Source organism: Drosophila montana, unplaced genomic scaffold, assembly GCF_035044405.1.
Source record: "Drosophila montana isolate Dmon_TW-CO22-7 unplaced genomic scaffold, ASM3504440v1 contig_402_1, whole genome shotgun sequence".
NCBI lineage: Eukaryota > Metazoa > Arthropoda > Insecta > Diptera > Drosophilidae > Drosophila > Drosophila montana.
Window position 1 is genome coordinate 3700831 of NW_026998739.1, and position 27144 is coordinate 3727974.

General features: G+C 40.4%; 1 protein-coding gene across 1 annotated transcript; it reads right to left on the reverse strand.

Annotated features, from left to right (window-relative positions):
- Nucleotides 1-1729: 1729 nt before the first annotated feature.
- LOC135438938 (uncharacterized) lies at nucleotides 1730-26532 on the reverse strand. The gene is made up of 4 exons (XM_064697498.1): nucleotides 26090-26532; nucleotides 7761-8143; nucleotides 5941-6126; nucleotides 1730-5883 (listed from the first exon to the last, which is right to left on the reverse strand). The coding sequence occupies exons 2-4, from the start codon at nucleotides 7831-7833 to the stop codon at nucleotides 1730-1732; spliced, it is 4413 nt and encodes a 1470-aa protein (XP_064553568.1). The 5' UTR covers nucleotides 7834-8143; nucleotides 26090-26532.
- Nucleotides 26533-27144: the final 612 nt, after the last annotated feature.

Here is a 27144-nt window from a genome sequence, read left to right on the forward strand (position 1 = left end):
TTTATCGAATCGTTACAGAATCAACAAACTCGTTTTTGAAATTTATATATTTATTACTTATCGCATTCACAAATGGCAAACAAACTAATGGGCCATAAATATTTTCCGAACACTCGCATCTAAAATAAAGTGCACACTGCTAAGTTACATCCTTGTTTAATCACAAGTATTTGCCGTATTAGACTGTACACTGGCTTCAGAAATAAAGGGTACACCGTGCTGCACATACTGGCGTCTAAATTCAAACCAAATTCAACGAAACGAAAAATGTTTAACAAATCTCATCAGCTGATGAACTTAAATAACAGTGCAAACTTTTGGGTCAACAATTTTAGTTTGTCCATTTGAGACAGCCTCGAGACTTGATTAACATAATGAGAAAAACTTGTGTAGACCGAATATAACAAGGCTGAAAGCCGCAAAAAATCATTACACAAATTATACAAGCTAAGGTCAGGTGGTCATTGTCTCGGTGAAAGACGACATTAAATTGCTCGAATTTTGAAGGAGAGCTATAAAACGCGGCAGAGGAGGAAATTCAGAAAAAAATGCGAAGCAAGAAACAAAACAATGCAGGCAAAGGCATTGATTTATGGGTGAGGCCCAAGGATTATAAAGGGGATACACACACACACACACATGCACATAATATACTTAAATACCTAATAAATCATAATGCGACAAAACAAAAACTCAACTCAAGGCGTTTTGGGCGCGTTTTACAGCGCGTCCATGCGCCAAGCCGATTAGCGTGCGAATTGTGGATGAGAAGGATACGAATAATGTAAAAGTTTAACGCGGCACGCATTAAAGAGAGTGTTTAAACGGTGTTAGCAGTAGACGGACTTTTCAGGCGAAAAGCGCACCAAAGCAAACACGTGAAAGAACAAAAAATGACACAGAAATGTCTGTTACGCGCGAATGAATTTGAAACAAGGAAGGCGGGGGCTGTGCAGACATGGGAGTGTCACGAGTGCCAAAGGGGAAGGGGTGGGGTGTGTCACTGCCTGCCGAAATCAATTAACAACCATAAGGAAGATCAAAGCTGCGCTCAAGTGAAAATGTAAGAACTAGAGCGTGCGAGCGAGACAATAGATGAGTACAGTTACTGAGAGCGAAATGAATGGAAGTCATGTCGTATGCATAATTTGCGCATTGGATAAAAATAATACAAAAGCGTAAGAGAAGAAAGTGTAATGTTAATATGGGAACATAAAAACGGGAATTAAATAGATAGTTACAACGGAACTGGAATGCCCTTATAAATTAAGTATTACAAAACATTTCAAATAAATGAGTCAAACTTATTTCCAATTTTATAAAAATCTCAAAAAAAAGTGAGGTTCATATTTTAAAAAAGTCATATATGATGCACATGATTTACTCCAAACTGTGCCACGTAACGAATTGACCCTGTTCTTGTTTTGGCAGCGGCTCAGTCCATAAAGAGGGGTTGATGACGTTGCCCGAGACAAAAGCCATAAAAACTATGTGTAAGTAGTTTCTGGCAGCCACAACCCCAAATGGGCGCCAGGGGGGTCGAACAGGGGGAGTGTAATCATATACAGTGAAAGCTCTTATGAGTGGACTACTCTCAAAAGATGTCAAGAAAACAATTCATTCGTAATTTTTAAGTTTAAAAAAATAAATTAAATAGATGTTTAATCCTTTTCATTAAGAACTGAAATTATATGTCCGTCTAAAGGTGGTTTTCACTTAGGTCGAGTTCTCACTGTACACGCGCTTTACGGTTAACATATGGATTTCTTTTGGTACTCACCAAAACATTCTTTTGATTCTCTTTATCCAGCAGAAATTCCATGCTTTTGTGTGGCCTACGGACCGAGGCGATTTGGACGCCGCCCGCCTGTGTTGATGGCTTGATGCGTTGATTGTTTCCATCGAGACGCTCATCGCCGTCGTCGTCGTCGTCATCATCATCCTGGACATCGTAGGCGGCGCTGGTCACATTTAAGCGCTTGACCAGATACCGTTTGTGCAGCGGGTTGCAGGTGATGTCCATAAGGGAGCGTGTCTTGCCCGTGATAACAGTTTCGTGTGTGTCCAAATTGGTCTCGATGAGGCCCATTTTCCCGCCACCGCCGTCGGTGTCATCCAGCATTGGGGAGACAGCCACCGGCACGGCTGTCACCATGGTGAGCGGACGCGTCGGCAGCGGCAAGCCGGCGCCCAGCTGATTGAACATTTGCGTCTTTTGCGCGACAGAGGCGCGCGACGGCGATTCGGTGGCTCGAGCCATTTCCGTTTCCGTTAGCGACATTTCGTGACGCTGGCCCGTTGTCAACTGTTGGGCAAAGGCCGCATATTGTTCCCGTTCGGCGGCCAAGAGAGCATCGCTAGCATGGGCAGCACCAAACGAGCCATTGGCAGCACTCACCGAGTACGGCGCATGCGTTTGCCTCGGCGGCAACTTAGGCAGCGGGGGTTTACCTGTGACCAGCTTTTGCAGTGTCGATGTTTTCGGCTGCTCCAGCTCAGCTGCTGCTGCTGCTGCGGCTGTCGCCTGGCGGCTGTGCACGCTGGCGGTGCTCGCCTCGGAGGCGTTGCTGTCATCTAGCGTGCTGCGCGGCGGCTTGAGGGGTATGTAAATGAAATCCTGGCTTTTGCCATTGCTCTGCGGCGCTTGCTTGAGACTGGCCTGCTGCTGCTGCGGCTGCTGCTGCGGCTGCTGCTGCGGCTGCTGTTGCTGCTGCTTCTTCTTGCGGCGCAGCGAGAAGCGCAGGCCATGCGCAAAGCGCGACAGAAAACTCTTTGAGCTGGGATGCTTCTCATCCGTTTTATTGGCGCGCTGCTTAAGCGGCGACTCATTGTTATTGGCGCTGACGACGTGCGTCGCTGGCTGGACTGACGTTGATTTGGACGACATGTTCTTGACGACGTTGTCGTTGTCGTAACGCTGCAGCAGCTGCTGCGAGGCGTAGAGTATGTGGTGTGCGCGGTTTGTTGGCGGTTCGCTTAGTATGGGCAAATGCAGGCTTAGGGGGCGTGTGTGTAACGGCACTGTGTGAACTGGTGAACTGGCGATCGCGTACGATGAGCTCGCGTCGACGCTCGTTTCAAGACTGACAGCAGAGGCAGCAGCAGCGACGCTTGAAACGGGCTGCGGCGGCGGCGGCGATGTTTGTTTTTGTTGCGTTTCCATGCTGCCGCCAGCGGCGATGTTTTCGTTGTTTTCATCGCTCTCGCTGCTCATCGCGTCATCGATCATGCTCTCACGCTCGCGTTCACAGTCGCTCTCTTGCGCTCTTTGCTGTTGCTTTTGCTGTGGCTCTTGATGCTCTTGTTGCGGCGCTCTTAGCTGCTGCTCTTCAGTGTAGCGCGCTGCTATGTACTCGTTCTCTTTGGTGTTATAAATAACAGTGGCATCGTCGTTATCCAACAGCTCCCCCTCTTCTCCATCATCATCATCATCATCTTGCTCCTCATCGCTGCTCGTCTGCTCGTGCTCCTCTTGCGGCTCCTCCGAAGACTGCTCCTGCCAGCAATACTTACTCACCACTGGACAGAAACTCACCTCCTTGCTAAATGAATTACGCGAGCCCGCCGGCAACAGTATGCCCAAAGGCTTTGGCTGTGTCGGTGTCTGCGGCAGCTGATGCATCGAATTATGCGCACTGCTCACATATATATCATCCTCCGCCTCCTGGCCGCCATCGAAGGCCGATAGATTGGGCGTGCTGCTGACCAGGCTGCGCTGCTTGGCCGTTGAGCTCTGGAAGCGGCGCTTGGGCAGCGCCCGGTTGGGCGGCGCTGGCGGATTCCTCTTGGGCAGCTCGAAATTGCATTGCTCCAGCGACTGGGCATAGGAGGTGCGCAAATTGGTCGGATCCTGATCGAAGGTCTTGCCAAAGCTGCTGAAACTGATGACAGTCGCCGCCGGCACTGAGGATTGAGGAACTGGCGATGTCGGCTCCTTGTCCGCCGTGTGCCGCTTTTGGCGAGCCGGCGGCTTGCGTATGGTTAGCTGCACATGCTGCACTTGGGGTGGCGCCTCCTCCTCCGGCTGCTGCTGGCGCTGCTCCGGCTGCTGCTGGCGCTGCTCCGGCGGCCATTCCTGCTCGACAGTCTTGTCATTCAATATGGATGCGTTTTTGTCATAGATTTGGCTCAGCTCGTCCAGCAAAAAGTTGCCCTTGCATATGAGCTGCTCGTAATCCTCACCAGAAACGACACGTTTACGTTTGTCCATGTCCGAAGAGCTGCGCTTGCAATTATCACTGCGATCCGCGTAGTCGAGTAGCGTTAAATTCTGATAGCTAGCGTTTAGGTAGCCTGCGCCCGCGCCCGCTCCTGTTTCCGCTTCCGTTCTTGCTGCTCCACTGAAGCCGCAACGTTCGTTCCAGCTGCAGCTGCGTCGCATGCGCGGCAAGCTGCTGCAATCAAAATTGTCCAAATCCTCGCTAGAGCTGTGCCCGTCGTCGCTGCTCTGGCAATTTCTCTGCTGCTGCTGGCGACGCGTTCGCCTCCGTCTGCCCAGCTGCTGCAGCTCGTTGGGCACGCTGCCGGCTAGGGCTGTGGCTTCGCTGGTTCGTGACAGCACGGGCGAGCACTCGGCGGATGAGGAGGAGGAGGAGCTGCTGCTGCTGTTGCTCTTGTTGTTGGCCAGGCCGTAGCTGTTGTTGTCCGTTAGAAATTTGGGCGACGAACCTCGCGGCTCGCGTATGTCGGGCAAACTGTTGCGCAGCCAAGTGAACGAGGCGGCGGACGATGTTGACGACGACGTCGGCGACGACGTTGCGGATGCCGCTGATCCGCTGGGCGATGGCGACGGCGACGACGATGTCGATGGCGAGCGTGCGCCTCTCTCGCGGCTATTTATAGACGATGCCGGAGAGCCGAGAGATGACTGCGTCTCGTTTGTCTGCTGCTCTATTTTTGTCTGACACAAATCATTGGAGTTTTTGGAATGTGCGCCTGTCGCTGTTGCTGCCCCTGCCCCCGCGCCTACTGTTGCCTCCTGTTCCAGCAGCTCCTCCATCTCCTCCTCTTCGCAGAGTTTGTCGAAATTCTTTGGTATGCTCTTGGATTTGGCGCGTCGCAATGTGCTCGGCTCACAGTAGCCCGAATCCTCAGACAAATTCTCCGCCGAATTGAGCGGCAAGCGTCGGGCACTGCCCGCATCTTGTTTCCCCGGACAGGCGCTAAGCATGCTGTGCCCGCTGCTATCGCTGCTGGACGTGCTGCTCGACTCCGAGTCGGACTTGAGCTCCGCCTGATGCAGGCTCTTGCAGGCGCCGAACAGCTCACGCTGCTGCTCCTCCAGGTCCAGCTTGTGCAGCTCGAAGTAGGTCTGATGGAGTCGCCCGTCGCTCGACTCGTAGCGCTTCAGCAGCGACGTGGCCGAGCCGCGGCGGCTGTCCGGATTGCTGTGGCTGCCGCTGGCGCCGCCGCCGCCGCTGCTGCTGCTGCCGCCGCTGCTGCTGGCCATTGTCTCGCAGCTGAAGAGCGAGGGCGAGCTGTTGCCCAGGCTGTTCATGCTCTGGTGCTGCTCCTGCAGCGTCAGCTGGCGCTCCAGCGACTCGAACTGCACCAGCGAGGAGCTGCGCGATAGCGAATGATACGAATCGTTGTCCGAGTAGAAATCCTCAAAGTTGCCGCCACCGCGCCGGCAGCTGCCGGTGCTGTTGCGCTGGCCCTGGCTGCCGTAGCTGTCCCGGGCGCAGGCCTCCAGCGCCAGGAAGCGCTCCAGGCTGTTGTGCGCCTCGGCATCGTAGCGCGGCGGTGGCGGGCGACGCAGCTGCACCATATCCTCCAGACTGTGCGGCTGCTGCAGCTGCTGCTGCTGCTGCTGCAGCTCCTCCTGCGAGCGGCGCGCTCGCTTCGGCGGACAGGCAAAGTCACGTTCCGATATGGCGTCGATATCTGCCGTAAAAAGGTACCAATTAAATGAAGTTCTCCATTTATTCCTGCCGTACTCACCCTTGTTAATTTCGACTCTTATGACCGAGCCTGTCTCGGACTCAGCGGAGCTCCAGAAGCCGCCGCAGCTGCTGCTGCCCCGATGCTCGTAGCCGTTCCAGCTATTTTGCGCATGCTCCTCATCCTCGGAGGTCTCCTCCATGATGGGCTCCAGCATTTGGCGCGAGCTGGACAAGTAAATGCCATCTGCAAATGGAGAAAGTGAATTGTTATTGTTAAATATTGTTTATATTATTATTCGGTTTTATTATTATTATAAATCGCAGCGCACTTTGAAGCCACTTGCGCATCTTTCCCAGCACCGTCTCCAGCTGTGCCTGCGGCCAAACTGAAGCGCAACGCGACAATCTGCACAAGCACAGGGACAGAGACAGAGACAGAGAGATACAACTGCATCTGCATTTGCAACTGCAACTGCAACTGCATTTGCTGCTGTGATCTTATCGCCAGGGCTCTGCGTGCCTTTGCGTCGCATGATTCATGCCGCTTAATTATGCAATTTATTAATAAAGAGTCGCCACATTGGTTGGCCAAAGCTGACCAGACTTCTTCGTTTTAGTATACAATGACACCAGCTTCAAGTGCAGAGGTTAGTTGAATCAATTAACTAGAAACTAATTCAAACTTATATAGACCCAAAGTCCTGCTACTTTAGTTTTGTGGCAAACTTTGCTGTGCATCAAAGAAGACATCTCCGATCCCATAAAGCACATACTTATCTATTCTTGAGCAGTTTTAACAGCTGAGTTGACAGCTGTTCCATGCAAGTGATTTAAATATTGAGTGCAATAAGTGGAGCTGTCTTTTTTCTTTCCGAGTATTGCGAATATTAAAAGCATATCTGAACTTGTTCTGTGCACACACAAAAAAATTCATTGAATTTATTTTAAATATCTACAAAAAAGGCTTTGAAATCATGTAAAAGAACGTATCAAATTGATTATAATCTGAGCCACTTTAAGCTAGTGTCATTGGCACAAAAAAGAGATACTCCGAGGCTTTAAAGCTTATCTCTGATATTCTGTGAGAACGGCCAAAAAAAAAGATATGCTGGAAGGCCATTAGTTTATCTCTAAAATTCTGAAAAAAACATATTTTTTAATGCGCTGAAATGCTTTTATAATATGATTAAAATGTGCAAAACTTTAGGCTGATCTCATTGGACCATAGGAAAACAAAACTGGAAACTGTTTGCAGTTTTTACGTTATAGAAATTTCTAAAAATCACATCGAGCTTTTTTAAACATATTTTTAAAAGCACCTGAAAGCTTTTGTCTTTAGCCTATGTATAAAATGTAAGCTTTTCTCCTCTTTAAAGTAATTCCTTCAGCTTATGTCATTCAATCGTAATTTTTGTAAATTTTTTCCTATAATTCCCAAAAAGCTTCTGTTAAAATATGTTGAAAAGCACCTGAAAGCTTTTGCTATAAGTTTATGTTCAAAATGTAAGCTTTTCTCCTTTCACTCTAGACTTCTACTTCTCTTTAAAGTAATTTTTTCAGCTTGTGTCATTTAATTGTTATAGAAGAAAGTGGAAATTGAATTTATGGAAAGTTTGTCGCGGACTTCAGTTTAATTTAGAACGCGAAGCTTATTGATTACGAAGCCTTCATTTATTGCTTTTGATTAAAAATGTGGTTGATTAAATTCTCACTTAGATAATCATTTTTGGGCATACTGTCCATGAACTGGAATTCCCAAAAGTAGTTAACTTGTTTATACTGAATAATGCTTCCTTGCAGCATTTACCATTTTCTTAAATAATGTAAATCTGATTGAAGTTCCTATAGTAAATATATATTGATAGTTTTCACACTCACCTTGCTGTTCAAATGCGCCTAAATTCCAATTAATGGGCGTATTTAGATAACCCGCCAGATCCAAGTGTTCCATGTTGAATGTGGCAAGTTGTTCAGCAAATTGTTTTGGTTTTTTTTTAGGATGCAGTTTTTTTTTTTTTATAGCTTTGACTACTGCTAAATACTAAAAAGTAATGTATTTATATCGTTGTTGCAATGCTTAGTCTCCAAGTATCACATCGGTTCGTTTCTGATTCTTCAGGCTCTCCTCATTGAATGCAACTGGGGCAAATAGCACCAATTATTTCCATTTGCCTTATCGCAAGTATTTTGAGTTTTTGTGCAATTCGGCGGCAGCATTCGGTACAGACTTTAGTTGTATTTTCGATAAGCGAAAACGATATCTGTAAGCAAAAAAACCAAAAACAAAAGAGAAACAATACCAAAGAAACGTTAGTACAAATTGGTGATAAGAGCGGAGTCATATGCCTATATAACAGGCTGTGAGCGTTTTTTTACGCTGCATTTCAAATTGCAAATTTTTAGTAAATTGGCCTTTTAAAGGAAAAGAGCAGCAACAGTTCTTTATAAAGCCATATAACTTTTTTTAGTACATTTTAGCACAGGCACAAGTTTGCGAAACCTATGCAAATCGTGCAGCTTAAGTCTAATTAAATATTTAATCACATTTTTTGCATTTTAATTCGTAGAATCAATGGATATTAAAGCTACCCGTGAGCTATCTTTGCGCTGGGTTTGACTGGAGCGCATTTAGATCTTTTAGAACATTATATAAATCGTGCAACTTAAATATAATCAAATAATTAAGTAAATTTTAACATTTTAACTATTAGAAACAATGGATATTAAATTTTTCCGCAAGCTGACTTTGCGGAAGCTGTGTCAGCGCATTTAGAACTTTTAGAACATAATATACATCGTGCAGTTTAAGTCTAATTATATATTTAAGTACGTGTTCAGCATTTTAACTATTAGAAGCAACGAATAAAACAGATTACCGCAATTTTCCTTTGCATTTGCTGTGTCAGCAGCGCATTTTGAATTTTTAGATCATTCAACTAATTTAGTATATTTACACTCATGATCGGCGGTGACCTGTATATATATTGTAAATAATTTTAGCGCAACCACAATTTAGTCAAAATAGAGCATATGAGCTAATCTAATGAAGAAAACAGCAGCCAGGGTTAAGCAAGATATTTTAGCACCAATAAATATATGTGTTAGATCGCCGCGTTTATTGACTTGTGCTGACTTTTATAGTTTCATAGAATCATAATACAGCTGAAAGTCAGCTTAAATAAAATCTATGGCTTGGTAATCAAATAGAAAACAGCAGCTAGAGTTCAGTAAAAAATTTTAGCACAGATTTTTATACAAGCATCTGATAACTAGTAGTAGAAACGGCTGCCCCTTTATGATTATTGAGGCGGGGGCGAATTTAATTGCTCCAGCCGAATGCTAATAAGTATTTCTGTATGCCTCACACATGGCAAATGTGTGTACAAATATAAAATTCGAAATAGTTGCCCGTCAAAATGCAGTGCACAGTGGGTGATCGCCAATTGAGTCGAGTCGCAAGTTGTTTGCCTGCATTTCCAGCTGCATAATATGCATAGTACACTTAATATGTACACAGTATTATTTACAATTTAAAGATTTTGTTTAAAGCATTCATACGCCACGCTGGATTGCACAAAACAAGCGATAACCCAATTCCCCGCCTGCACTTTTCAATGCCATTAGGGGCGAGGGCAGCTTGTATTTAGGTTTCTGTCGATCCAACTTATATATATAAACAGGGAAAATTTTTTGCTCAAACGTCATTGGGAGGCGTTCGACCTGTTGTTTATTTCGCAATCCGTGCTATGTAAACTCAAGTTATTTATAAATCGAATTGGAAATACATATTGCACAATACACATGGTACGCATGAAAACTTACAAAGGAAATTTGGCCGAAATAATCCACAGAAAGTAAGCAATTCAATTGAATGCGAACTGCCAGCGATATGTCAGGCCAATACCGGCTAAACAGAAAGTGATTGGTTTCTTTTCTAAATATCATGCATAGATTGATTACATCCATCTTACGGAAATTGGCTCAGTGTCAATTGGTTTTATAAATAGAAATTGTTTAACGGAATCGAGCCAGAACCTTTCTAAATAAATATTCATTTAAAATACCAGCTCTTTTTGCAAGCGAACAAAACTTTTTCAGTATCTAAATAAAATTTAAGGCATTGTCTGAACATATGATATTATAAACATTGCGGCTTATTTACTACTTGCAACAAAGTTGGCATTTAGACCACTTTAGTACGCATTTAGAACAGCCAAACATATTTTTTAGATACCATTTCACGCTTTAAGTACTACTCGCAACAAAGCAAGCTTTAAAAATAGTCCAATTTACGTTTTTAGTTCATCTTTAACAATGACAACAGCAGCTGAACTAAATTATTTACCATGCTGTCCACTTTAGTACGCATTTAGAACAGCCGAACATATTTTTTAGATACCATTTGACGCTTTAAGTACTACTCGCAACAAAGCAAGCTTAAAAAAAAACCAATTTAAGTTTTTAGTATTTCTTTAATAAACACAACAGCAGCTGAACTAAATTATTTACAATGCTGTCCACTTTAGTACTCATTTAGAACAACCAAACATATTTTTTAGATACCATTTCACGCTTTAAGTACTACTCGCAACAAAGCAAGCTTTAAAAATATACCAATTTACGTTTTTAGAACATGACAACAGCAGCTGAACTAAATTATTTACCGTGCTGTCGCTTTTTAGAACACATTATCTTACGTTATTTCAGCCATTTTCGCTTTCATCTGACTTCCTCTCTACGTGAAAACCGAAAAGAGCTGTCATAAGCGACATGCACATGCAACAAATCGTGTCCAATTAATCATCTCGATATTCAAATAGATTGACAGCCAGCAGAGAGACGACAGAAAAAAACACATGTAGCGCATTAAAAGTTGGTGCTAAGATCCTAAGACTATGACATCAATTTTGTATCTTTGGCTTATCGCAGACAATATATATGAAACGAAAATTTGAAGGTTGATTTCATTTTTAGAAAAAACGTTGATTAAATGATATTTATATTTGATTTCTTTTGCTGGCTGATAAGATAGAAAACGATGTGGAATAAAACTGGCCACAAGACACCCTCTATATAATAATTATAGATCGGAAGTTGTTTACTTTTGGCTCTGCCGCATGCATCCATCAAATTTCGGCCCACTAAGCTCCATAGCGCTGAACTTTGGAACGTGCAAAAAACGCCAGAGATACGACATGAGGAAGGTGTATGATATGCATGTGTATATATATATATATATATGTACATGAATATATACTTTATTATGTGGCCAGCGGTAATGCGTTGTCCAATTGAAAGATTGTCACATGTACTAAAATAATAATACAAAACCAAATATATATATATTACACATTACACATTTCATGACAAAATTATACTACCCTCTACTAGGCTATATAAAAAAGGTGCACACAAGTCATTCACTCGAAATAAAAAACGTAGCAACAAAAAGGGAATTGAACAAAATTAAAATAAATAAATAAATTCACATGCCAAATGTTTAGTGCGTCACATTTTGTGCTCTTCTATAAATAAAATGACCAAAATAAAAGAAAGCTGTCCAAGCAAAGCAACAGTTTAGATCACGCGGCTGGCAAAGGGCGGGAAAAATGTTCTTAGAAAAGCATAAATTATTTTATTAGATTGTCTGGCCGAGTGCTGTTGAGCGGCTGTTCTGTATACACAGGCATATATATATTGCTATATATGTAATATCTGGTCGGGCATTGCGGAAATCTTAAAGAGTGTTTAAAACTCTTTGGTGGCCATCTGGCTTTCAGGGATCACGCACCGTCTGCCAGCAGCTTTTTATTGCAAAAGTTCACTTGCCCCACAAATGTGCAGTTCGAAATTGTTTTATATTTGGTTTTTTTTATTATTTTTAATTTTCCATTTTGCCGGCATGGCTACGCATTGTCTTTGGCTCTGGCCTCTGCGCTTCGAATGAATCTCTGTTTATTTTGGTTCGTATAAATTTTGTACAATATTCGTGTCGGTTGGCCTTTCATAAACAACAAAGCTCAAAAATGAATTATTGGATAATGGGCATCTCTCTTTCTCTCTGTGTGCGCGTCTCTGTTTTGGGCACGACAATATGAGTACGTTTGTTTTGGGGCGCGTCTCTTGGTCTCCGTCAAATGACTCACTTGCCTTGCTGGCCATGTATCGCGGTGCTTTACGATATTATATCGTTAAAAATACCCAAAGAGTGTTATAAACATGTGCATATGAATGTGCTCAAGGGTCTTAGGAGTGTTAGCATATTGAAGACACTTTCGCGCTGATATGCGGCGCCTATTTGTTTGTGGTTTTAACAAAATACAAAGTAAACAATTTTTAGTACAGATATTTAGCGTTTTTCCGTAAACAACTTAATTGTCTTAACTGTCCACAAACAGTTTAAAAACGTGAGTCATGCAAAAACGTGCATATTTGCATTTTTATTTAGTACATTTTTATGTAGTTTTAGTACATATTCGCACATTCGAAGGACATTTTAATTGCAGCTAAATGACATTTTATTAAGGTTCTTTAGTTTTAGTACACTTTAGACAAGTATTTTAAACACATTTGGCAGTTAATCAGAGCTTTATATAGTTTAGTACATTTTATTAGTGCACGTTCATGAATTGAATATATTTTAGTACAACATAAATGTGTATCTTTTAAAGTTCTTTTAGTTAAACAAACAAATTTATGCCACGCAAAGTTTTTAAATTGCATTTAGCACTTTTATAAAGACAATCTGCTTTTAGTACACTTTATGCGATTGCTTAAAATGCAATATCCATGCGATTAAGTACATTTTAGGAACATTTGCTTTAAAGTGCCTATAAAATATAATGTATATATGTGCATATATGCATGCACTCATTGCTTTTAGAACACAAATTTTCAATATTTACCAATCACACACAATTGTTATCTCTCCGCCTATAAATATAGGCAAAGTTTACATTTTGCAGGCGACGCCCATTTGGTAAAGAGATGCGTCAGGTACGCTTGGTACTTTCTCACCTGTGCTCGTTAAGAATCGGTTCGTTCGGTGTTTGTGTAATCCTTAAACGTTGTGCTAAAATCTCAACATTCTTAACACAAAGGCATTCAATTCATATTTAGCTCAGGACAGAGTCGAGTTAAACGTCGTATAATATTTGTTATCTCTTATGACATGACAATTGTGCGCTCTGATAAGGCATAAGGGCGAAAAAATATCGTTTTATTTAATTTATTTTGTTTTGGCAATTTGGCTGCCAATTTTCGCACAGTTCGATTTAGTACTAAAACGCGCGCTCATTTAGTACGGGACTAAAGGCGAAAAGTGCGCGCGACTAAAAACGAAAAAACAACAAAAAATTTAAACAAAAGTAACAGGCGACTGCTAACGACATTTCCGAACGCCGACCGCAGCGTCTGAGGTGCGCTTAAGTACTAGGCAGCAAAAAACAAAAAAAAAATACAACAAAACACACACACACACCACACATACACACCACACACACACAACGTTCGCCGCGTCGACGGCGACACGAACATAATTCTTGCTTGCTTTTTTTTTTTAGTATTTATTTACAATTTAATATTTTTCAACGCAGCGAATCGGCGTTTCGTGCGAATGCCGAACGCAGCAGCAGCAGCCGTCGCAGCAGCAGCGGAAAACAAAGCAGCATCAGAGATAATAATTGTAAATATATGTATATATTTTAACGGTAAAATGCCACGCGTTATCTGCAGTCGCGACGCCCCCGCAATCAAATCTGTTGAGTGCCGCCAAATGGCGCTTACCCCAATTTGCTGGGCATGGCGCGCCTCCAATACCCACGAGCTGGCAAACCAAACTGGTCAGCCAGCTGGTCAGCCACAAGGCTCTGCCTCATTTTTGCATACAAATAAACCAGGCACGACTCAAACGCCAAAAGAAAGAGGGAAATAATAATTGTGATAAGAGTTATCAGACTGTAATCTCTACGGCTGATTGTCTTGGACAACCGTTAAGACCCCCGCACATTGGGCACAAGGTAAATGACGAACTAGGTAATCAGCTGGCAAAGCAACAAGTTCACGAAAACTAATCTATTATCATTCGGCTTTCAATTGTACTAAAATTAAAGACATGGCGACCATATAGATTTAGATGTGCTTAGTGAAGTTAAGACCAATTCCATGCTAGTTTGACAATTGTGCGAAAAATTGTACTAAAATATTTAGTTCAAACAGCGAGATGACTGAGACAAGCACAAATATAAAATGTCATAAACGACGTACTAAAATATAATAATTGTCAAGTAAATGTCTGAGCAGCAAAAATAACAACAATAATTATTAAAGATAATATGCCCAACAGCTATATCAAGAAAGGAGATAAACTATGGCTGTAAACTAAAACAGTATGGGTTATCAATAAAAAATATGGGACGTCATACAAACTTAATAATTCAAATAATAAGCAGCTGTGTTTTTAGTGTTGCGAAATGCAATATGCAATATGAATTGCATTGAAAATAAGTGTTGTTGGTCGACAGACTTGTTCTTATTATTTCTATTCAGGAAAAATGAAGCACCAAATTCCATAATAATGGAATATACAAATGAACATTTCAAATGAAAAGCAGTTGTGCTTTCAGTGTTGCGAAATGCAATATGCAATATGAATTACATTGAAAATAAGTGTTGTTGGTCGACAGACTTGTTCTTATTATTATTGTTCCAGTCCCTAATTCTATATCTGTGGAAATTATAAATAAAAATTTTAAATAAAAACCACTTTGGCTTTCAGTGTTGCAAAATGCAATATGCAAGCAGCGAGCTGTATTGCGTTGGAAAAAAGGGTTGTCCGTCGACAGACTCGATAAAAAGTGTTGTTAGTCCACAGACTTGCTTTCATTATTTCTGTTAAGATAAATTTAGGTACCAAATTCCACAATTGAGGAATTTACAAATTGTTATTATTGTTAAACAAAAGTGGTTAATAAACACTTTAATAAAGAAAACAGCGTATTAACACATTAAAAAATTAAACAGCTTAAGTTGAACAACCCATCAGCTAGTTGTCTTTTAAAAAGACAACCTGACAGCTCCTAACATCTAATCTAACTTATGTGAACTTATGGCCGTTGCATGATGAACTTGTTTTTTTTTTTTACACCTTTCGCCGAGTGATGCACATAGCCAAGTGAATTCGTATAGAGTTTACATTTTTGTTATCACTTGCTTTTTATTTCGCACACTCTGCGCAAGGCGCCAGTCAAAGTTGAAAGTGTAATAAACTTGCGTGTGAAACGCACGAAAAATTGAAACAAAGGCGCGCTCGCATTTCTATTCGTATACATTTTGCACACACTGTAGCTGTAGATGGACTTTCACTTTCGTCTGGCCACGAACAAAATTAAAAAGATTCATTAACATTTTCTTCATTCGTTCATTTGGGTTTCACAGAGTTTAGGGCAAAAAAATGGCAAACAATTGTCGAGTCTTCGAGTCTGATGCGACTCGAATCTAAAACCCAAAACTCGACTCGACTTCAACTCCCACATACAATAAAACTTTGCACAATTGCAATCTCATTTTGGTTTGTTTTTCTTCTTCTTGTTTTGCCTCGTCTTCAGGCTGCCTTTTGGCCACTTGCAGTTTGCGGAAAGCTTACGAAATTTCGTCTAGCTGAGCATTGTTTATTGTTTTGTTGCCGGCCATTCTCAGGAGTTGTGCAATATTTTGGCTAGTCATGATTGCGGAGAGGGGGCCGGAGGGGCTTGCAGCTGGAACTTTTCACTCTTTCTGTCTAAGCAGGAAGTTTTGCTTTTTGAAAAGTGAATGCCAGCCAACCCTTGCAACTAGTATATAGTATAATATATAAGACCAGGTAGGAGTTTATTAATTGATCTCGTGCTTGTGGCACGCCTTCTGTTTCACTTTTGTTTTTTTTTTGTTTCTTGTTGCTTTTTATGATTTTTATGCAAATTGGCTTGGCTCATTATGAATCAGATTTTCTGCTCTAATGAAATGTTGAAAGCGATTTGCAACCTTGCGGCCAAATTGTTGCCAGTCCAATAATTTGATTGTACTTTTGTTATTTCTTTTTTTTTTGCCTGCTTTCGTAACTGTGCCAAATCTTTATTTTATTTACTTAATTTTTTTTTCCAGTGTATATAGTGACATTTTATGGCGAACATCGACAAATCGCCAAATCACTTGTGCAAATACAAATAACGTTCGTGGGAAAACCGCAAAACTTGCTGCGATCATTTTGTGTGGCAATTTATAAAGCTTTTGTCTCTAGCCGCAACTTCAGATGCGATGTAGAGTTCATCGTCATGTTTATTATGCAAAAATGCGATGTGCACAGAGCTCTATAAATACATTATTGTTGGCGTGGCAGCCTGAAATGCTAATAATTGTATAAATCATCGTTTATCTTGTTGACGATTTCGTCATAGCAACTGTAACATGTTCTAAATGCGTCTTAGTAATCATTATGGGTGCGTAATGCAGAAAGATGCACATTAAACTGAGCTCTTAAATATCTTCATTTATTTGCAACTATTTACTATTATTATCTAAATTTTTTATATACTAGCTTTTACACATTCTTTATTTTGCTTTCAATTCGAATTATTCATTTCACTCGTTTTTCACCAATGTTAGTGGAAACAAATAAGCATGTCTGAAGTATTTACATCAGCTTTGAATCTTTGGAATTCGAATTATTCATTTCACTCGTTTTTCACCTATGTTAGTGGAAAGAGAAAACCATGTCTGACGCATTTACATCAGCTTTGAATCTTTGGAATTTATTAATCTATAAATTTAATCAAATTAAATCTTAGTTCAAAAATGTTGCATACCACAGATTTTTGTTATATCTTTAAGAGTGAATAGTTCTACAGCACAGAAGAAAAATAAGTTTACTCGGTTGAGTGTGAGGTGATAAGTTTATCAGAAGCATTTTAGTCTTTACCCACTTATAATATTGTTGGTCATAAACAAGCTGTTAACTGGGAATGTATGGAATGAGATGACATGCACTGCGAAAAATTAGAAACAACTTGTAAATGAGTGCTAATTAAAGTACACTTTGTATATATATAATTTTATGACAAATGTGGGATACAAACTCAAGCCTTTCTTTTAATAGAAAATCAAGATTCATGTGAATTTCAGCATAAAAATTGGACATTTTTCTCGCATTTGTCATCAAACAAAGTGCATATGTAATTGCAGTTAACGCAAGCTTAAATCTTATTCATTTTACGTCCCATTGACTCTGGGCATGGTGGAAAAATATTTTCTTCAACTTTACCATGAACATCATTAATATATAAAAACTTGGTAGCACCCATTTTGTTCCAGTTTAGCCCTGGGTCCCAACATTTCTGTCATGTAAATGACTAAACAAAAATTCCTAACTGGAAAACTGGCAGCGCGATTTGCAATGCATAAAAATGCCATTAAACAATTTGAATAGCAAAGGCAAAGATGATGCCAGTCAGAAGATCGCAGTGCGGCAAACGCTGGAGGGGAATAGCCGGAAAAGACTGTGTGCCAAATTCGCGTGGAAGTAGCACAAGAGCTGCAGATTTATTAAGGACGGGAGAGCGAATGAAATAAATAAAGAAAAGAAGCACAAAGAGAAACAATGGATGAGCATGCAGAAGCCAGGTCCAAGACGTGGGCCACAGCCTGACACGCCTCAGCGCTTGCGCGGCAGCAAGAATCCAGCACTTGGATGGCCGCCAGTCAGGCAAACCCGTCGTCATTCAAATGATAAGCCCAGTTAGACAGACAGATTGGACAGAAACGGAATGACGACGGGAAAGTAGGTGGGCGTTTAATCATCAGCTACGTACGGATCGGATCGGATCGCTGTGGCTTTGAGCTGGGAACGTGGGTGCAGCAAGGTACGTGCAACGCTTGCAGATTCCGCTCGACGAGGGCCTGGCTGGTAGCCCATAAATTAGACTATACTTTGATTTGAATTTATCGTGGCTACCTTTTCATTTCTTCATTCTGGCTGCGGTCGCTTGATTAAGTTTTTCCATTTACTTTCCGTTCGTCTTCCACTTTTGCTGATTGCGCTTGGCTTTCGTAAAACTAAACGAAACGCAATGAAATGAAATGAAACCGCAGAACACAGAAATCGTCGCCAACTAAATTAAATAAATGTAGGGCTCCAGTGGCCAGTGTACGGTTCAGTTCTGTGGGAACAAGGTCATCCAAGGTACTTTGCTTCGAGTTGGGAACAAAGTTGTTCGGAACCGTTCACTGGGGAAAAACTTGACACGGCCCTTGAAGTGCTGTTATAACAGAGAGAATCTTTGTGCAAGCAATTTTCAATGAGAAAATCTACAGTGGAATTACGTTTAGGTGATCTTGGTAAGATATAGCTATCAATAGGAAACCATCTTGTCAACAGTATGTGTTTGGGAAAGGAGTGGAAGCTTACAAATTAAGTTACTTAAGTATTTATATAATGTTTGTTGTTTCAAGAGAAAAGCGCGCAACAAAACGGTTAAGGATAGCGCACAAAGAAGAAAACGGAAATACGGCCCGTGTCGCTAAGAACGAAACGCAAGCCTACTGAGAATTTTTGTTCGCTTCAGATTAACAAATTCCAATGCGGACTAATAAATTCTTTGTTAACTGGCAAATGTCAAGTAGCCAAATACGGCAAATAAATAACCTAGGAATTAGAGTCAAGTTACTTAAGATACACATAACACATGCGTCAATTCAATACAATAAACAAAACAAAAAACTGACCAGGAAATTTTCGATGCCGCGGGACACACGACAAACTGCGAGTCAAAAAAAAATATATATATACATTTTTTGTTTATATTCCCATAAGAGTCAATAAAAAATGACGCTGAAATTACATAAATTATGCAAATTTAGGCCAAGATAGCCAAAAGAGGTAGTCGAACTATAAAATAATAAAAAAGAGATACCAAAACAAAAAGAAATCGGACCGTGTCCAAGCAGACACCTACACCTAAAACTCTGTGTGTTTGTGTGTGTTAACCAAGTGTCAAAACTTTAACAAACGTAACGTTTAAATGTTTATACATTTTTTTCTGTATTGTCATAGGATTGCGAGTATTTTTCCAATGTCGGGGCAAATAGCAACATGATGGACAGATGGACAACTGTTGAGTGCAAGGAGTCAAGTCACTTATGAAATTACCCCATTTGAATGGTGAAAGTTGTGACAGCAAAACTCTCAATCAACTGCACTATAATTGCTAACAAATTAACAAAATGAATTTTCAATTAAACCCATTGAACCGTCAGACTGTAAAAGTGTGGCCAATTGCGCGACGGCGGCGACGGAAGTTTCAACAGCAAAAGTGTTAACAAAGAAAACCACTGAAGATTTCGAAAGAATCAAGAGCCGAGGTTCATTCAACTCCCCAGCTCCATGCCTAAAGCTAATCAAGAGCTAGACATAAAAACAATTACCTACTCTGGGCAGAAAATATATATATGTACATATATATAAAATAATCAAGTATGAAAAACAAGAAGAAATCCCAAAGAGACAGACAGACAGACAGCTCGCAGTTGGTCAGGAAATTAGTTGGCATTACATTTGTGGAACGTGTCGGTATGGCCAAAACTCAAATGTTCATTTAAGCAATTTTCGCGATTTGTTACGATCTGGTTATTGGCCAAAATTGATTGGAGCTGCTTTAGCGGAGGTCAGAACAATTTGAAGCTAAAATCGATGTAATGTATCAATAGATCAAGGCAAAAGACAAATAGCTTCCTTATGCTTTGAGTACGAAATAATGAAAAACAAGAGTGCTCTAGTCGGGAGTACGCGACTTGGGGATACCCTGAAACATCTTTTAACAGCACCAAAAGCAGCTCGTATTACGGAGGCTGGTGATATCTATAAAATGAAAGATACTTTACTTGTATATACTATTCTGGAAGATACATGTCAAGTTAAGCGACTCTAGCTGTTGAAACCTAATAGATATGCTAAAAAAACAGAATTGGGATATCGCTTTTTATCGATTGCTTGGAAACGGGGCAAGTTATCGATTATCGGAAGCAAGCTCGTACTGCGCAGGCGCTAAGCAGACCTACGTTTAAAATATCAGTCTCTAGCTCTTATAGGTTCTGTGATCGACGAGTTCATACAGACGGACAGACAGACAGACGGACATGGCTAGATCGACTCGACTACCGATGCTGATCAAGAATATATATTCTTGATGGGGTCGGAGATGCTTTCTTCTGCCTGTTACATACGTTGGCACAAAAACATTATACCCTTTTTACCCACTTTCAATGGGTTCAGGGTATTGTAATAAAAACAACAATATCGTATTTGTGTCAATGTTAAGTACACCAAGGAAAAATTTGATCTGTAATTTAGATAAATATTATTATTTTAGCTTAGTGCCTGAGATAAACATTTGTATATATCTTTTGTAATAAATGATAACATAAATGGAACTAAATTCAAAATATGTAGATACTCCCTGTAGAAAAATGTTTTAATACAAGTTTAATCAAGATTCCATCAATACTAAACACAGCTTTGTATGGAAACAATGCTATTGATTACAGAATCTAAGACATTTACTTCAAAATTATAAAAGTCTCTGCAATAACAAACAATAAGTTAAATGTATAATTCCACATGCTTTCTCTCTTTCCCACAACTCTATCTTTATTCCATTTTAAAGACCATTTAGAGAGATTCTGACAACAAAGAAGACGTTTTATTTTATTTCAGCAACTGATTTGCAGATCAGCTGCAATCTGAGACCGGATCTTGCCGCAGCATTTAATAATTGTTTCGATTTTTCTTTCCTAATGTGAGTATGAATACTACAAATAAAAAAACTGCATTGCACGGCGCGTGTATACGAGTATATCTAAAAAACCAGTTTCTGTTTCTGTTTCTCAAGACATTGTGGGGCCTGTTGTGCTGCCGCCTTATACTAGCATGCAAATCGGCAGCATTATTAGTCATTATGTGGTTCCACATATGCGGCAACGGATCCGTGTGTATGTACATACATATATGCTATGCAGTAAAAGCGATGGCAAGAGCCGAGTCCGAATCGGAGCCAAGCGCCGGGGCGGCCTTCACGCTGCCCGCTGAGCCAGCAACTCCAATTCATTTGGAGCGGTTCGGGCCCAAAATGGGGCGTCGAAAATTGTTAAATGATTGAATTGGATTTGCTAGCAAGCTGCTGAGCTGCGGAGCTGTTGAGCTGCCTTTGGCAAATGCATAACAATTAGCTTGTTGAAAGTTAGAAATGCTTTCGGGGAAACACTGTTGTTGGTCATGGACCAAATGTGGGGCGCTGAAAATGCTAATGAGCATGGCAAGAAAATAAAATGAAGATATGAGATAAACCTATTAAAAACCAATAATTTACTCGCTACTTCCCTACTTAGTTATCCGTAAGGCTTACCGAATAAATAACATAAATTAAATGCCATTTTCGGTTCAGGAAAATGTTTAGTTTCAGCTTAATAGAAGACTATTGATTAATATAAATTTATTTTATATATATATTTAAGGTAAGCAAAACTATTTCCAGATTCAAATTCAGTTTATTATAAGGCAGCTTGAGCTAAATTTTGATATCCTGCTCCCCTTTCAGCAAAGCCCATTGAGTAGTCCACTCGCACTTGTTGGTTTGTTTAAACAAAACATACCTTAGGGCTTCAATTTCGATCTAATATATCTTATATTCATTGATATCAGAGCGAAGTAGAGAGGCGTTCGTTGGCACAAACAAACGACTCGTGTTTTAAGCTCAAATGCTTAAAGATATTGCAATCACACGTAAGAAAAGCAAAGCGAAATAAAATCAAGTTGCAGCAGGTGCGAGTGAACCTATCTTTGTAAGCCATAATTGTATTATTTTTTCTTTTCTTCTATACTTCGAGTTCCCATCTCTTGAAAGTTCAAAAATTTACGAAATAAAATCATATTAACTTCTCCTACTGAATAATATATATATGTAAAATGAGAAACGCAATTTTCTGTATGCATAAAGATTATTATAATCTTAAACATACGCAATAGCTATACATGATCTTTGGCAGTTTCTTCATTCACAACACACAACAATGGCTTATAAAAGTTGCCAGCCAAAAGCCACACACAAATGTGAGAAGATTCTCAAACAACGTTTTTTTAACATTTTAATTAGAATTTTCAACAATGCTGACGAAACAGCAAGACAAACAAGACAAGTAAGAGAGCTGTGGCCGAGAGTGCCCGACTAGGGAATACCCTTCTTCTAGCAACATTATATTAGGGCGGGGGAGTGATAGCTAGAAAATGAGGCATAATTGATCTGTTTATACTACACTAAAAGCTACATGTCAAGTGTGGAACCTCTTGCCCTTAAAACCTAAGAGGGAAAACATGCTTTCGATATCGATTTTTTATCGATTGCTTGAAAATGGGGCAAGTTATCGATTATCAGGAGCAAACTTGTACTGCACGGGCTCTAACTCTTATAGGTTCTGAGATCGACGCGCTCGTACATACAGACGGACAGAGAGACGGACATGGCTAGATCGATTCCACTATCGATGCTGATCAAGAATATATATACTTGATGGGGTCGGAGATGCTTTCTTCTGCCTGTTACATACGAGGCACAAAAACATTATACCCTTTTTACCCATTTTCAATGTACTCAGGGTAAAAAAAATGGAAGCTAAACATAAAAGTCAACTATTCTCTGCCGCTTGGGGCTGTAAAAAAGAGCTAACGCTTAAAGCTCATTTCGGTTGGCCAAGCGGCGCACGGGGCATTGTCATAATATTTAAAAACCTTTTTCAACAAGCGCAAGCAGCGTTTCAATGAACTTTTGACAATGCACTTTTGTATGTCAAAGTTGAGAGACAGCTTTGAAAACTGGTTGACTTTTATTATTTTTCAATTAAAGGTTCCAAGACCAAGCCCAGGCCCAAAACTCAAGCCAGTTCAATAAGCCGTCTTGCAGCGGGCCAACAAATGTCAAAAATGAGTCTAAGCATTGCGACGCAGAAAAGAGAGTGGCGACACTTTCTACCAGAGTCAGTGAGCTCCAAGTCCAACTGAGTGTGCGTGCCGTTTTTAATCAGGTCAGCGTATAAGTAAACGCCCCAGAGTATAGAAGTAGAAAAACGCAAAAAGAAATAAAATGATAAAAAAAAAGGGAAAAATAAGAATAAAAAAGAAATAACACTTATTAATAACTTTGGCCAAAGGGTAAGCTCCGTTGATGACTGTTCTCGCCTGAGTTGGCTGAAATCAAATTAAATAAATGAATTAAAAGAAATTTTCATATGACCATGGAGTAGCCTCTACGGCGCAGAATAGGGCGCCTGGAGCATTGCTGCGTCTTCAAAGATCTACCAATGCGAACTGGGTCAACAGCGAATAGCTTACGCTTCTATCAGCGATTGAATTAAGTGTAACGCATTTCAAGTAAATTGCCAAGCGCAACGGGTTTCTCGAGGTCCCAAAGAGTAAAGTCTAGTTTTTCCTTATCCATTTGTATCTTAATAAAAAGTTAAGTGAAAAGCGTATCTGTGCTCACAGCGGGTAATAGCGCCTCAGTAGCGCCCCAATAGCGCCCCAATAGCGCCCCAATAACGCCCCAATATATGGAAAGCCCTGAAATTGCTTAAGTTTTAAATACCAGAGCAAAGCGTTTCCAGCTATATGAAATTCAACAAATTAAGCATGCACAACTATTTGCTGTAAGCATATTGAATATCATAACGAAAATAAAACAAGTTTTTACTAAATTATATAAATGGTGAAAAGGAAAACAAAGTAATCACCCAAAACTCTCTGGTTGTCTAAGCAGCTGTCACAGCTGCCATATCATAATAAGCACAGTTATGTTTCAAATGGCTTTTTAGCTGTTTTTGTTTTTTTTTTTCGGGGTAATTATCATACATGAGAGTTCAGATGCGTTAAGGAACTTGTAAGCGGTACAGAAATAAAAGCACTTTGGGTGCTCACGAATATGGCCAAAACAACTTCTATATGGAAAATAAAAAGCAACTTAAAAGGTAGCTGACATTTGATGGGCTGCGTCCCGCGACTGAGCCTACCACAAATATGGCCAAGGCACGCGTGATTTATGGCCACGTCGAGTGCGTTGTGCGTTGTACATTGCCAGTCCGTCCGCCGACTCGGATATCTCTTCAGCCTCAAGTCTATCTCTCATCCATCTTCCAATTGCGTGCGGTTTTTGTTGTTGTTGTTGTTGTTGTTTGGTTTTTGTTGAGGTGGCCAAGAATGTGTTTTGTGCGGAGAATCATTTTCAAAGTGTTGCAGCCGAGCGGCGAGTTCAACGCCGCTCCATTGGGCTGTTTGGTTACGCTTGGCGGCGGCCAAAACAATTACAGCGCCGCGTTGTTGCAGTTGCAATTTGCAACATGCAACAGATCCGACGACGAGCCAAAAACAATGCAAACACCACGCATCGCATTGCCAATCAAAATTGTTAACATATTGTGGAAAGTAAAGCCTCAAAACACAACTCAACAGCCTGGTACAAAAAACATCAGCACGGGCTAGTTAAATACGGCCACAACAACAATTGAGATTGTGCACAGTGTGCGAAATCAAGATACAAATTGCAATTGTGAATAGGCTACCACATTATGCTACAATGAGGGATAACAAAGTATGCCTCATCACATAGTTAAATATATTTTGGGTTTGCTTAAGATAATATAAGGGCATGCGATAGTATTTTGTTTAAAAGAAAAGAATCGCTCAGATACAAACTTAAGCAAATGTTAACTGTCTGTTAAATTGTTAATTTTCGATACTCCTAATTAACATTGCTGTTAGGTCTTAAAATCATTAACTTTACATTTAAATAAAAGCTTGCCACAAAAAGCTAGCTAAATTAAGGTATAAGTGCTGCCAGTTATACATTTATACAATTCCTACTACATTTATTTAAAAATTTGTTATAACCTGCCACAGAAAAAGTACAAATGTTTCCTCATCATAAAACTTAATATTTAAGTTAAGGCAAAATTTATTTCTAGTTACTTTTTCATTGCAGCAAAAATATTCAAATTTTGAAAGCACAATCCAATCCATATTGCAAACATATATTTGTAAATAGCTCCTAAGAAAAGGCAAACCGAACTATTAATATTATATAATTATACCATGGCAGTAATTTTAAGCCCTGCCTATAATTAGCCATGAGTATTAGCTCACGAAACAAGTTGACTAATTTCAAAAAGGCACAAGCAAAGATTTGTCATAGTTGCATATATTATATTATCTTCTATATGTTTCCCAATAACTTGGATGAATCACAGCATTGAATTTTCTTCTCATTTAAGAAGTTAAATGCTTCCCAAAACAAAAGATCATTAATGAACGAAAATGCAGTCGAGTGTCTATAATTATAGCGTGCACTGTAGCAACAGGGTGTTCGTATACGTTTTGCTACCCTTTTCATTATAATTAGGGAAACGGCTGCCTGCAACTTGCCACATGGCTGGATGCTGTGTGGCAGGTTCAATCAACTCCCGGCTCGCTTAGCTCCAAACGGCCAGGCTCTTTAGACGGCCTTGGCCAAAACACTCATTAGCTTGGCTAAGCGGCTTGACGCGCCCCGCGGATGATCTAATCGCCAAACACTTAACACTTAATTGAAAGACGGCAACAACAACAACAACAACGACGACGACGACGACGATGAATTTTTTTGTGAAATGCGAGCGTCGATGATAAATCACAAACAAAGCTGCAACAACGCTAATTTCCAATGCAAGCGTGTGGGTTAGCTTATCGGGCCGATCAGAACTGAATCATCTGCTTTGTAATATATCGCATATATAAATAATATTATGCAATAATCAATCATCTATAATATAGCTAAGCTAAGTTTATACAAATTTTTATAATATTTTTAAACAAATAGAATACAATTGCAGAAAAACTCGTATTTTTATATTCAGGGAAGTTTCAATGAGGGAGGAAGTACTTAAGAGGAGATAATACTATGAATAGGGTATCGCATAGAAGGAGATATATACCCCATATAGTATATATATTCTTGACCAGTATCAACAGACGAGTAAATAAAGCTATTGACAGTAAATATTTGGGAACCAGCCGAATCGTACCACTAAATTAAATCAATTTATAAAAAGATTTACAAAATAAAATTAAATATTGCGATATATAAATTGTGAAAACTTACTTATTTAGCGTTATAGACTGAGGTATAACGTAAAAAATATTCCAAATAACGCAAGGTTGTTGTTTTTTGATTTCTTTCTGACTCGTAACGATAATCCACATAGAATGATTCCAAGGAATGCATGCAGTAGAGCGAAGCTTGGGGGGGAAGTAGGAGTACGCGTATGCAGAGAGCGAGATAGACTAAGGGAGATGGAGACAGACAGAGAGAGAGAGCGAGAGAGAGAGATGGCGCGCGCGATACGTAGCTTGTGGTTACTTTTTAACTTTTTTGTACCATTTCTTTTCTTTTCTTTTATTTCAATATTGCTTTATGGCTATTGTATTATTGAAAAACTTTTTCTGCCTAGGCAAGCACTTCTTTTTTATTTTGTGTTTAGCACTCGCAGCCACTTCTATTATTATTATTTCTTCTTCTTATGACTTTTTTTTTGCGAAGCCGCAGTCCGCAACGAACGCGCATTAAGATATAACAAAAAAAAAAACTACAACTACAAAATGAACTGGACGGACTGTTGCTGTTGTTGTTGTTGCCAGCTGGCGCGATCCGCTTGGTAACTGGCGACGCTGACGACGTTTCAAAAGTGACTGAAAAGCGCCGAACAGCGGCAAGCGCAGCGAAGCTGCAAACGTGTCTTAAACGGCCCAAAGGTGTACGCGGCAAGCAGGTAGACTGAGAGAGAGCGAGAGAGGGAGAGAGCGAGCTGGCCGAGAGCGTGCGATCGAACAAAGTAAAAGCTAAAGAATATAAAGAAACTGGTTATGCTGCTCGGACCGGCACAATTCTATTTGATTAACTTGGAACCTGTCTGGAAGCTCCCAAGGAGGCAGCAGGCTCCAAGAAGCACCAAGCAAGGTTAATAACATCGACGACAGCGGCAGCACACAAAAATGCAGACGCAACTGCAACAGTGCATACAAATTGTTTATGAAATGTGATACAAAAACCAAATGCTAGAACGGACAGACGACTATAAATAAATCTAGTCGTATAGCTGCTGGACTTGTCTGGGCTCCCCAGGGCGAGCCATTGTTGGTTCTCAACACTTCCTCGAG